The sequence below is a fragment of the Coregonus lavaretus genome (assembly GCF_964263955.1).
Source record: "Coregonus lavaretus genome assembly, chromosome: 17".
Classification (NCBI taxonomy): Eukaryota; Metazoa; Chordata; class Actinopteri; order Salmoniformes; family Salmonidae; genus Coregonus; species Coregonus lavaretus.
The window spans coordinates 28,813,356-28,827,590 of NC_140004.1; the positions used below are offsets into that span (position 1 = coordinate 28,813,356).

The following is a 14,235-nucleotide window of genomic DNA, read 5'->3' on the forward strand; positions in this document are numbered from 1 at the left end:
GTTTGCATGTATCGCTCTGTGTGTGTGTGTGTGTGTGTGTGTGTGTACCGTGTTGGTATGTGTATGTATGTATGTATGTATGTATGTATGTATGTATGTATGTATGTGTGTGTGTGTGTGTGTGTGTGTGTGTGTGTGTGTGTGTGTGTGCGCGCAACTCACAGTAGATGAGGTGCAGGGTGAGGGCGATGCTGAGGTCTCTCTCTGACTGGCAGAGCTCAGGCACATAACGAGGGGGCAGGACCCATGACATCATCCTCTGGCCAAATATCGCATCAGACCTGGAGGGAGGGCAAGGACGCACACACACACACATATCAGTCTAAAGACCTTTCATCAAATCAGCTAATTCAAAACAGGAAATGATCTCAATTAGCGATGCCGGATAGAAAAAGCATAAAACCTAGAGAGTAGAGACTGCAGGGTGTGTGAGCATCAGTTAGGCACTTTGAATGAGTGTGTTTGTGTTTGAGTCAGATCAAAAGTGTGTATGTGTATGTTTGTGTGTGTGTGTGTGTGTGTGTGTGTGTGTGTGTGTGTCTGCATCCCACCAGGCCCCAGCTTGGTTTGGCCAGCTCTCCTGTTCACTGCTGTGTGTTTACTATTTGAGCTGTGAACAATAGAGACTTTAAACAGACACAATAAACCAAGTAAAGCCAGTAGGATTGACTCAACACAAACTCTTTCTCTCTCTCCATCCATCTTCAGTGCCCACTGCTGATACCCCCTTTCAACTCTTTCTCTCCTTTTCCCATCTTCCTCTCTCCTCCTCCCCCTCTCTTCCTCCCCCTCTGAGTTTCATAAAAAGTGAGCATTGAACAGCAGAGATTGAGATAAGATGTGACGCACGCACGCGCATGCACACACCTCGTGTGTAGAATGGTAGGGAGCAGGAGGTCCTGTAGAGGGCGTCCTCTATCCACACGACACCTCCCTGTGTCACACATCTCCTACGCATGCACACACACACACACACACACACACACACAGAGAAGAGAGAAAAGTCATGCATGCACACACACACTCAGTCACAACTAGGTCTGTTCATATTAACCGCCACACCGTCGGTCACGAGTCATGACGGCAGTCAAATTCCATGTGGTTAATTAGGCTTCTCCAAGCTCTGATGCTGCTGATGGTCATTAGTAGCCTACCAAACTTGCTAACTGCCTGGTACTCAGCACTCTATTGTCCCTCTAATCACTCTGACATCAATGCAAATCTAATCAAACACTTAATGAGAGCCCATGAGCTCATGTTGCGCAACATTTCTATAGGCTATGCAATTGAGTGAGAAAACAGAGTGATGGCCTCTATTAAAAAGAGGAGGATCCCATCAGAATTCTATAGGCTAGGCCTACTATATTTATTTATCAACTTTCCTAATATTAAGCACATTGTTTCTCTTTAAAACAGGAGTATAGCCTACCTGACTGGCATGAAAATGAACCACGGGAAAATGGTGTTTTCCTGCTAATGGAACATTTGCGCTTATAGCCTACTGCCATTTGCGCATTGCAGCGCTTATAATGTGAAGAAATAGCCTAATAGTTTATCAACATTTTAAGCTAAACGTTCTCATCTGTTTTGTCAGGCTCATTGCTTAAAACAGGTTTTTTGATGCTAGTGGTTGTATTAATTTGGGATCTATCGCATTCCATAACTGTCTCAGGCTATGTTTGGAATATTTTTTTATCGCACAGAATAGAATAGGTCAACTTTTATACTATGGGGGATAATAGATTGACATAGACTAGTGCTTTTGCTGTTCGTTAGGCCTACTCATCTTGTTGGCTGACGGAAAGTAAATGTGGAGAGTTCTTCCAATATCTTCAATATGCACCTCGGAATTGGATAAGGACGCGCGCAGTTGCGTCCCCGATGTGTCTGTCTTCACTTGTAGCCTGTGAGAAAGACCCGTACCACGTGACTGAGAGCCATGCGATTGAGAGGTGCTTCGGAGCACGCAGCCGGGAGAAGGGAATTATAATTATTATATTCATCCCAAGGGCACAACGGCCACTGGCTGCTTTTTAGGGGGCATTACGGCCACACAAAGGGGATGCAGTCGGGAAATAGAGGCATTATCAAGTGCTTGTCAAATTGTGAATGAGAGACTGATGAAGTGTGTACAGCCTGCGAAAAAAAGAAAGCAGAGCTCATGCCTTTCATGCAACTTCATAATCATAATTTGTCGTATCATACAGCCTTAGAATGTATAAAACATTAAAAAATATAGCCCAACATTTGTATCACAACTAAAGTTACATAAATAATTCTAAATTAAGCATATAGGAGTACCTGTTTCTTTTTTAACCGCTCAACACAGAATAGCCGCATGTGCGCATTCCCTCAAATCGTTTGGAGAAAATACCCTTTCTATTTTATTCAGCTATGTTCAATTTTATTCTTCATACTATAAAATATTATACAATAATTCCATGGAATTCTAAGCAAATCTTGTCTGCTAAATTAACTAGTGTAGCCCACAGTCATTTGGCATAACCATATCAGGGTCTAGCATAAGGACAACTCAGAGCATGCTATTCTGTTCTTCTGAAATAGACTCCATTTCCTTCATATCATGTTTCTTTAGACCTGTCTAAAATAAATAATGAATTTATTGTGATGGTGTAGGCTGGTGTAGATGGATTTATTAGACTTTTTTAAATGTAGATGTTCCAAAGGTCTGCATCAGTGGCTTGTAGGCTATGTGTGGAAGCCAGGAGATGCTAAATGTGTTTATGTTAATTAACGGTAAATTACCGTGAGACCGGCAGTTATTTGCTTGACAATCACCGGCTGACAAAATTTCATGACCGCCACAGCCCTAGTCACAACTACACTTCAGAAATACTAAGCCTTCAGTGTTTCTTAATCCCTGTCTGTTGGAGAGAGTTCGTTTTAAGCTAAGCAGCACAGTCCTCCATGAAGGAACAACAATAGCATACCAATCAGTTCCTGGTCCGAACAAGGTTGAGAGACTAGGCTGAACATACCTTTAGAGAGAAGGGCTGGGCGAAGTGGATCCTCACACTACCTCTCTGTCGGCTGCCGCATAGCAAGGAGAACACACACCTCAGAGCAGACAGCAGACCAACCTGGGGGATATGGAATACATATCAACACACACACACGTTATGTTCTTCTATCCACGTGGGGACCTACAATACATTTCCATTCAAAATCCTATTTTCCCTAACCCCTAAACCTTTATCATAACTCTAACCTTAACCCATAACCCAAACCTAACTCCTAACCCCTTACCCTAACCCTAATAGTAACCCTAACACCTAAGCTTAAAATAGCCTTTGTCCTCATGGGGACGTGGGAAGTTCTTAGGATACTTGAGGGAACGATTAGTGAGAGGAGAATGGAAGTACAGATAGAATAGAAGTATAGAATATGCACATAAGCACACGCACACACAGATGAGTTATGATGATGATATCATAATGGGGCTCTCCCATTAAGAGGAAGATTAGGGGAGCAATAACAATAATGAGCAGGCTCTTTTAATGAACAATAGGATGAAATGTGTGTGTGTCAGATTAACAATAAGATGAAGAGGGAACACTAACCCACCCACAACGGAACACCATCACCATCTACAGTGAGGGAAATAAGTATTTGACCCCCTCTCAATCAGAAAGATTTCTGGCTCCCAGGTGTCTTTTATACAGGTAACGAGCTGAGATTAGGAGCACACTCTTAAAGGGAGTGCTCCTAATCTCAGCTTGTTACCTGTATAAAATACACCTGGGAGCCAGAAATCTTTCTGATTGAGAGGGGTCAAATACTTATTTCCCTCATTAAAATGCAAATCAATTTATAACATTTTTGACATGCGTTTTTCTGGATTTTTTTGTTGTTATTCTGTCTCTCACTGTTCAAATAAACCTACCATTAAAATTATAGACTGATCATTTCTAAAATACACCTGTCCACAGAAGCAATCAATCAATCAGATTCCAAACTCTTCACCATGGCCAAGACCAAAGAGCCCGCAAGGTCCCCCTGCTCAAGATAGCACATATACATGCCCGTCTGAAGTTTGCCAATGAACATCTGAATGATTCAGAGGAGAACTGGGTGAAATGGAGCTCTTTGGCGTCAACTCAACTCGCCGTGTTTGGAGGAGGAGGAGGAATGCTGCCTATGACCCCAAGAACACCATCCCCACCGTCAAACATGGAGGTGGAAACATTATGCTTTGGGGGTGTTTTTCTGCTAAGGGGACAGGTCAACTTCACCGCATCAAACGGACGATGGACGGGGCCATGTACCGTCAAATCTTGGGTGAGAACCTCCTTCCCTCAGCCAGGGCATTGAAAATGGGTCGTGGATGGATATTCCAGCATGACAATGACCCAAAACACACGGCCAAGGCAACAAAGGAGTCGCTCAAGAAGAAGCACATTAAGGTCCTGGAGTGGCCTAGCCAGTCTCCAGACCTTAATCCCATAGAAAATCTGTGGAGGGAGCTGAAGGTTCGAGTTGCCAAACGTCAGCCTCGAAACCTTGATGACTTGGAGAAGATCTGCAAAGAGGAGTGGGACAAAATCCCTCCTGAGATGTGTGCAAACCTGGTGGCCAACTACAAGAAACGTCTGACCTCTGTGATTGCCAACAAGGGTTTTGCCACCAAGTACTAAGTCATGTTTTGCAGAGGGGTCAAATACTTATTTCCCTCATTAAAATACAAATCCAATTTATAACATTTTTGACATGCGTTTTTCTGGATTTTTTGTTGTTATTCTGTCTCTCACTGTTTAAATAAACCTACCATTACAATTATAGACTGATCATTTCTTTGTCAGTGGGCAAAAGTACAAATTCAGCAGGGGATCAAATACTTTTTTCCCTCACTGTAACAAACAAGTACAGAAGCAACACTTTGGGGGGGGGGGGGGGGGGGGCTTCGGAGGGAAACTTTAAGAAGATGAATTTGTGTGTGTGTTATATTGTATATACAGGTAACTGCCAAAATAATGGGAACACTCGAGTAAATGAGGGTTACAAAGTATATTGAAAGCAGGTGCTTCCACACAGGTGTGGTTCCTGAGTTAATTCAGTATCCGATCATGCTTAGGGTCATGTAGAAAAATGCTGGGTAGGCCATTATTTTGGCTACCATGCCTATGCCCCAATTGGATGACAATGCCCCCATCCACAGGGCACGAGTGGTCACTGAATAGTTTGATGAGCATGAAAATGATGTAAACCATATGCCATGGCCGTCTCAGTCACCAGATCTCAACCCAATAGAACACTTATGGGAGATTCAGGAGTGGCGCCTTAGACAGCGTTTTCCACCACCATCAACAAAACAAAGTGAAAGAATGGTGTCGCATCCCTCCAACATAGTTTTAGACACTTGTAGAATATATACCAAGGTGCATTGAAGCTGTTCTGGCTCGTGGTGGCCCAACGCCTTTTTAAAACACTTTATGTTGGTGCTTGTAGGCTATACACTGAGTGTACCAAACATTAGGAACACCTGCTCTTTCCATGGCAGACTGACCAGGTGAATCCAGGTGAAAGCTATGATCCCTTATTGAGGTCACCTGTTAAATCCACTTCAATCAGTGTACATGAAGGGGAGGAGACAGGTTAAAGAAGGATTTTTAAGCCTTGAGACAATTGAGACATGGATTGTGTCTGTGTGCCATTCAGAGGGTGAATGGGCAAGACAAAATATTTAAATGCCTTTGAACGGGGTATGGTAGTAGGTGCCAGGCGCACTGGTTTCATGCTCAACAGTTTCCTGTGTGTATCAAGAATGGTCCACCACCCAAAGGACATCCAGCCAACTTGACACAACTATGGGAAGCATTGGAGTCAACATGGGCCAGCATCCCTGTGGAACGCTTTCGACACCTTGTAGAGTCCATGCCCCGGCGAATTGAAGCTGTTCTGAGGGCAAAAGGGGGTGCAACTCAATATTAGGAAGGTGTTCCTAAGGTTTTGTACACTCAGTGTATACTCTACCGGTGTGCTGGTGTTGGGGGCACAGTCGTAGGAGATGCCCACTGGAACCAGGTGGACGTCGGGCACCGCTCCCTCTCTCACAGACAGTCTGATGCGTGCCAACCATTGCCCTCCTCGACAACTCTCTCCTGACACACACAGACTCAGTACCTGGCCTTCACACAGCAACTCACCAACCAACTACAGACACAAAGAGAGAGAGGGGGAGGGGGGAGCAGTTGGAGAAATAAACATGTTTTGGAATGCAAGAATCTGATAAATTACCCACCACAACATAATGACAACCTCCGATAAGAGGGGTGGGGGACCAGAGAAGGAGAGAGGAGAGGATTGAAAAATAGGAGACCTAGGAGTGGTGAATAGTCGATTCAAGCATCTGTCCCTACTGAGAGGTTGAAAAGGCATGGATGATAAGGAAAGAGGGGAGGATGAACAGAGAAAGAAAGAGTGAGTGAGAGAGAGAGAGAGTTATAGCAGGACGGACCAGTGATACTATAGGAAGAGCTGCAGTAGCTAGATGCTTCCAGAGTCTCAAGTTGTGTTTTTGTGTCTCAGAGTGAATTAAATTACTATTGACCAGCAGAAGAGCAGCCCTGTGAAATGAACTCAATAAACTAGCAGGTCTATTAACACTGATGCACAGCCAATAGAAATACACTTACACACACAGCTGCCTCCCTCCCTCTTTCCCTTTCTCTCCTCCCTCTCTCTCCTCTCCAGCCAACACATACGCCACAGTTTCTCTAGTGAGATTCAGACTGGCAGTTAATGGGAATGGAAACAGAGCTGGAGTGGGATGGAGATGGGGCTGGAGTGGGGGATGGAGAAGGGGCTGGAGTGGGATGGAGATGGGGCTGGAGTGGGGGATGGAGAAGGGGCTGGAGTGGGGGATGGAGATGGGTCTGGAGTGGGGGATGGAGAAGGGGCTGGAGTGGGATGGAGATGGGGCTGGAGTGGGGGATGGAGAAGGGGCTGGAGTGGGGGATGGAGATGGGTCTGGAGTGGGGGATGGAGAAGGGGCTGGAGTGGGATGGAGATGGGGCTGGAGTGGGGGATGGAGATGGGGCTGGAGTAGGGGATGGAGATGGGTCTGGAGTGTGGGATGGAGCTGGGGCTGGAGATGAGATGGGGACAGGCTGGGTTCTGATTGAAGTACTGCCATCAGCATGCCGAGAAGAGCAATAAAGATGGCGTGTGTGTGTTTGTGTGTGTGTGTGTGTGTGTGTGTGTGTATGTGTTTGTGCGTGTGTGTGTGTGTATGTTTGGCCCAAATTCCATTTCTCTCCTTCCACCTGAAGTACGAAGGTCTCTCAAATCCACTTGTTTGATGGAGACAGACTTACGGAGGTCATAACTGATGAGTAGAGGTTGTCGGTCTCTGCTTCCTGTTCTGTGATTGGACCTGGTGGGAGGAGGACCACGCCAAGTCTCTGCAGGACTGACCTATAGGAGCAGGTTATATCAGTCAGGTGACAGGAAGAGAGTAGAGCAGCCAAACTGCCAGAGGTGGCATACCAGGTCGTCTTTTTGTCAATCACTGTTCTAGACGGGGTCCAATCAATGTCTGTCTGTGTGTGTGTGTGTTTGTGTGTGTGTGTACCTGAGCCAGTAGTTGTGTATCTGTAGGTGACAGAGTGTGTAGGGCACTCTCAGGTTGTGACAGAAGAGAACCAGGGGGATGAGAGCATAGTCCACGATACTCTGAGGCACACACACATACACCAGTGAAGCACCCTGAAGAACAAAAGACATGACACACATTCATTCCTCCAATCTCCCTCTATGCACACACACACCTACAGTGGGGAGAACAAGTATTTGATACACTGCCGATTTTGCAGGTTTTCTTACTTACAAAGCATGTAGAGGTCTGTAATTTTTATCATAGGTACACATCAACTGTGAGAGACGGAATCTAAATCAAACATCCAGAAAATCACATTGTATGATTTTTAAGTAATTAATTTGCATTTTATTGCATGACATAAGTATTTGATCACCTACCAACCAGTAAGAATTCCGGCTCTCACAGACCTGTTCGTTTTTCTTTAAGAAGCCCTCCTGTTCTCCACTCATTACCTGTATAAAAGACACCTGTCCACTCACTCAATCAAACAGACTCCAACCTCTCCACAATGGCCAAGACCAGAGAGCTGTGTAAGGACATTAGGGATAAAATTGTAGACCTGCACAAGGCTGGGATGGGCTACAGGACAATAGGCAAGCAGCTTGGTGAGAAGGCAACAACTGTTGCCGCAATTATTAGAAAATGGAAGAAGTTCAAGATGACGGTCAATCACCCTCTGTCTGGGGCTCCATGCAAGATCTCACCTCGTGGGGCATCAATGATCATGAGGACGGTGAGGGATCAGCCCAGAACTACACGGCAGGACCTGGTCAATGACCTGAAGAGAGCTGGGACCACAGTCTCAAAGAAAACCATTAGTAACACACTACGCCGTCATGGATTAAAATCCTGCAGCGCACGCAAGGTCCCCCTGCTCAAGCCAACGCATGTCCAGGCCCGTCTGAAGTTTGCCAATGACCATCTGGATGATCCAGAGGAGGAATGGGAGAAGGTCATGTGGTCTGATGAGACAAAAATAGAGCTTATTGTTCTAAACTCCACTCGCCGTGTTTGGAGGAAGAAGAAGGATGAGTACAACCCCAAGAACACCATCCCAACCGTGAAGCATGGAGGTGGAAACATCATTCTTTGGGGATGCTTTTCTGCAAAGGGGACAGGACGACTGCACCGTATTGAGGGGAGGATGGATGGGGCCATGTATCGCGAGATCTTGGCCAACAACCCCCTTCCCTCAGTAAGAGCATTGAAGATGGGTCGTGGCTGGGTCTTCCAGCATGACAACGACCCGAAACACACAGCCAGGGCAACTAAGGAGTGGCTCCGTAAGAAGCATCTCAAGGTCCTGGAGTGGCCTAGCCAGTCTCCAGACCTGAACCCAATAGAAAATCTTTGGAGGGAGCTGAAAGTACGTATTGCCCAGCGACAGCCCCGAAACCTGAAGGATCTGGAGAAGGTCTGTATGGAGGAGTGGGCCAAAATCCCTGCTGCAGTGTGTGCAAACCTGGTCAAGACCTACAGGAAACATATGATCTCTGTAATTGCAAACAAAGGTTTCTGTACCAAATATTAAGTTCTGCTTTTCTGATGTATCAAATACTTATGTCATGCAATAAAATGCTAATTAATTACTTAAAAATCATACAATGTGATTTTCAGGATTTTTGTTTTAGATTCCGTCTCTCACAGTTGAAGTGTACCTATGATAAAAATTACAGACCTCTACATGCTTTGTAAGTAGGAAAACCTGCAAAATCGGCAGTGTATCAAATACTTGTTCTCCCCACTGTACATATCTCCTTCCACTCTGATCAAATGTCTGTGTGCGCACCTAGGGGGCGCCAAAGTTTCCTGGGGGGATGCAGGACCTTCATTTGAGGGGTAAAATATCCTTATCCTATATTATTATTATTATCATTATCATCCTTAAATAGCCTATAGGTATACCTCAAATATGTCATGAGTCTTGTTAAACTATGTAGAATTGCAGTAAATTAGCTTCAAAACAACAATTGGTTTTACTATGGTTATAGCGTCATCACTATTGATTTAACATAGAGTCCTAGAAAGACCTTGCCTGACGACTCAAACTGAATTCTTCCGCTGCTCTATGTTCGCTACATACTTCAGTCAGACTGCCATCATTGAAGTCGTTTGTGGTGACGTCAAAATGAGGGGTGTTGTACAAAATAAAGTAATCAGTGATTGGATCATCTCTAACCAGAGTATCAACGGCAATTACGAATTTTTGAAACGCCGCTTTACCCACGTGTGTTCTGGCTCTGGCCCAATGCATCGGTTTCTAGGACCAATCAGAACGGCTAAAATATGTTTGCGTTCTAGAAATAGTCTGGGAGGTACTAGATCCAGACTCATTGCGGAGAAGAAACTAACGTCCGTGGGCGTGGCGTAGCCATTTAGCCGCAGCAAGGAGTTTGGGGTAGCCAGGCAAAGAAAGACCCTCATACCTATGGGGTACATATGAAAAAGTCTGTATGACAGTGTGTGTGTGTGTTTGTGTGTATGAATGTGTGTGTACCTGCTTTGAGGCTTTGTGCAGGGGAGCCATGTGGTTCAGGTTGACCTGAACACTGCAGAACACTGACCCAAACACCTTCAGCAGCACCCAGCCTACCAGCCTAGAGAGAGAGACAAACACCTTCAGCAACACCAAGCCTACCAGCCTAGAGAGAGAGACAAACACCTTCAGCAACACCAAGCCTACCAGTCTAGAGAGAGAGACAAACACCTTCAGCAACACCAAGCCTACCGGCCTAGAGAGAGAGACAAACACCTTCAGCAACACCCAGCCTACCAGCCTAGAGAGAGAGACAAACACCTTCAGCAACACCAAGCCTACCAGCCTAGAGAGAGAGACAAACACCTTCAGCAACACCAAGCCTACCAGCCTAGAGAGAGAGACAAACACCTTAAGCAACACCAAGCCTACCAGCCTAGAGAGAGAGACAAACACCTTCAGCAACACCAAGCCTACCAGCCTAGAGAGAGAGACAAACACCTTCAGCAACACCCAGCCTACCAGCCTAGAGAGAGACAAACACCTTCAGCAACACCAAGCCTACCAGCCTAGAGAGAGACAAACACCTTCAGCAACATCAAGCCTACCAGCCTAGAGAGAGAGACAAACACCTTCAGCAACACCAAGCCTACCAGCCTAGAGAGAGAGAGACAAACACCTTCAGCAACACCAAGCCTACCAGCCTAGAGAGAAAGACAAACACCTTCAGCAACACCCAGCCTACCAGCCTAGAGAGAGACAAACACCTTCAGCAACACCAGGCCTACCAGCCTAGAGAGAGAGACAAACACCTTCAGCAACACCAAGCCTACCAGTCTAGAGAGACAAACACCTTCAGCAACACCCAGCCTACCAGCCTAGAGAGAGAGACAAACACCTTCAGCAACACCCAGCCTACCAGCATAGAGAGAGACAAACACCTTCAGCAACACCCAGCCTACCAGCCTAGAGAGAGACAAACACCTTCAGCAACACCAAGCCTACCAGCCTAGAGAGAGAGACAAACACCTTCAGCAACACCAAGCCTACCAGCCTAGAGAGAGAGACAAACACCTTCAGCAACACCAAGCCTACCAGCCTAGAGAGAGACAAACACCTTCAGCAACACCAAGCCTACCAGCCTAGAGAGAGACAAACACCTTCAGCAACACCAAGCCTACCAGCCTAGAGAGAGACAAACACCTTCAGCAACACCAAGCCTACCAGCCTAGAGAGAGAGACAAACACCTTCAGCAACACCAAGCCTACCAGCCTAGAGAGAGAGACAAACACCTTCAGCAACACCAAGCCTACCAGCCTAGAGAGAGACAAACACCTTCAGCAACACCAAGCCTACCAGCCTAGAGAGAGAGACAAACCATAAAAACACATAGCTCCATGTGAGCTCAATCAATCAATTATTAATTTATTTTATAAAGCCCTTTCAAACTCAGCAGTTGTCACAAAGTGCTTTACAGAGCTTTACAGAGCTCTCAGGAGTGCTCTAATTCTAAAGATAGTTTTTCTGAGGGAAAGATAGAGGTTAGATAGAGGAGAAACAGGCAGCAGGCCAGACATGAGAAAGAGTGGGGTAAATCCATTTGAATGCAATCACTTTTTGACAGCACCCCTTTTGATTTAAACGAAACACTCCATACATATTTTCCATTGTAGAAGTGCTCAAAGTGACTTTTTGGACCTGAATAATAATAGACTTTAAAGGTAAAATGTAAATCCTTTGTAAAACACAAAAAAATTATTCAAGAAATTATAAAATAGTTAGACAACCCTATTTGTAAGCTTTTAAATGACATCAAAAAGTCACTTTTTGAGCACTTCTACAATGGACAAACATGGAAAGTTTGTTTTAATAATAATAATAATAATATGCCATTTAGCAGACGCTTTTATCCAAAGTGACTTACAGTCATGCGTGCATACATTTTTACGTATGGGTGGTCCTGGGGATCGAACCCACTACCCTGGCGTTACAAGCGCCATGCTCTACCAATTGAGCTACAGAGGACCACTCTGTAGGGATGCTGTCAAAAAGTAATTGAATTCAAATGGACTTACCCAGAGGAAAGAGGGATAGAGATGAAATGAGATTGAGGGACAGAGGGAGGGAGCACAGGAGAGATTGAGGGAGGGACAGAAAGCGTGAGAGAAAAGATAAAGATAAGAGACGGTCAGATGACACTGTCTGGAAATTAGATGGAAAGAAGGAGCGATGGAGCAATGGGAAGAGGGAGGGTGTGGGTGACAGCTGTAGAGGGAGATGGAGGGAATAAAGGGGCGGTAAGGGGGGAGAGAGAGAGAGAGAGAGAGAGAGAGAGAAAGAGAGAGAGGTTTGGTGGAGAGAAGTGGACAGATTCTAAAGACAACCACAATAGAATTCCAATGACAGAGTATATCTACTGAGGATGGAATTGAAAAGAGAATTTTCAATTCCATCCAGGCCTACATTATATTCCACCATCTATGGAATCTGAAAGGCAGTGGAATTCAGAAGGCAGGTCAAATTAGTTCCAAGACAGGATTCCAATGACAATGGTATTCCAAAAACAAATTCCAAGATTGATGGAAGAACAGACAGAGTGCATCCCAAATGGCACCCTACTCCCTATATTGCACTACTTTTGATAGAGCCCTATAGGCCATTTGGGACGCATCCACAGACGGACAGACAGACAGACCCACCGTAGGAGCTGTGGAGAGATGCAGGTGTTGATGAGGGGGAGGTAGGGGGTGAGGCGGGTGAGTGAACCCCGGGTGTCTCCCCCCACTGGTGCTATGTGTGGTGAGGAGAGAGCCTTCTGCACCCTGAAACACACACACATACAGTCACAAGTTGGGAGAGGAAACACAGGACAAAGCAGCCATTTTACTTAACACACGCGCACGCACAAACACGCATGCATGCACTCATACAAACACACACACCCACTTGAGGTGAGCTTGGGTGAGATCCCAGCCATCAAGGACGTACATGCAAGGGGGTGTCTGAGAAAGGCCCGAAAATGGCCAAAGACTCCAGCCACCCGAGACATGGACTGTTCTCCATGCTCCCGTCCGGCAGACGGTACCGGTGCATCAAAGCTCAGACCGACAGACTCCTAAACAGTTTCTATCCCCTGACCATAAGACTGTTAAAAGGCTAACAACTACTGCTCCCCCTCACACCTACGCTGCTGCTAAAATCATTATTGATTAGACGGATTATTACCACTACGCTGCTGTTCATTGATTATTGATTGCCATTATCTATCTATTTTATCCTGCTATTGGTCACTATTACTCCCGTTTACATTTATACACTCACCGGAGAGATTATTAGGTACACCCATCTAGTACTGGGTCAGACCCCCTTTGCCTCCAGAACAGCCTGAATTCTTCGGGACATGGATTCTACAAGGTGTCGGAAACGGTCGTTGCTCAATTGGTATCAAGGGACCTAATGTGTGCCATGAAAACATTCCCCACACAAGTACACTACCGCTACCAGCCTGTACCAAGCAGGATGGGTCCATGGACTCATGCTGCTTACGCCAAATCCTGACTCTGTCATCAACATGACGCAACAGGAAACAGGATTCGTCCGACTAGGCAATGTTTTTCCTCTCCTCAATTGTCCAGTGTTGGTGATCGTGTGCTCACCGGAGCCGCTTCTTCTAGTTTTTAGCTGATAGGAGTGGAACCCGGTGCTGCAATAGCCCATCCATGGCAAGAATCAACAAGTTGTGCATTACGAGATGCCGTTCTGCACACCACTCTTGTACTGCGAAGTTATCTGTCTGTTTGTGGCACGCCTGTTAGCTTGTACGATTCTTGCCATTCTCCTTCAACCTTTCTCATCAACGAGCTGTTTTCTCCCACAGGACTGCCGCTGACTGGATGTTTTTTGTTTGTCGCACCATTCTTGGTAAACCCTAGACACTGACATGCGTGAAAAGCCAAGGAGGCCGGCCGTTTCTGAGTTACTGGATCTGTCGTGCCTGGCACTGACGATCATACCACGCTCAAAGTCTCTTAGGTCACTCGTTTTGCCCATTCTAACATTCAGTCGAACAGTAACTGAATGCCTCGATACCTGTCTGCCTGCTTTATATAGCAAGCCACGGCCACGTGACTCACTGTCCGT

At 45.7% G+C, this 14,235-nt stretch overlaps 1 protein-coding gene across 1 annotated transcript in view; it reads right to left on the reverse strand.

The window, feature by feature from the left end:
- gpat2 (glycerol-3-phosphate acyltransferase 2, mitochondrial) overlaps nt 1-14,235 on the reverse strand; it is a gene marked incomplete at both ends in the record, with an annotated part of 35,996 nt that overhangs the window by 3,984 nt on the left and 17,777 nt on the right. Inside the window, 8 exons of the mRNA XM_084180357.1 lie at nt 163-281; nt 868-950; nt 3,000-3,101; nt 5,992-6,171; nt 7,335-7,434; nt 7,592-7,725; nt 10,116-10,215; nt 12,795-12,917. Of these exons, the coding sequence (XP_084036483.1) occupies nt 163-281; nt 868-950; nt 3,000-3,101; nt 5,992-6,171; nt 7,335-7,434; nt 7,592-7,725; nt 10,116-10,215; nt 12,795-12,917 (941 nt within the window). The remainder of the gene's footprint in view (nt 1-162; nt 282-867; nt 951-2,999; nt 3,102-5,991; nt 6,172-7,334; nt 7,435-7,591; nt 7,726-10,115; nt 10,216-12,794; nt 12,918-14,235) is intronic.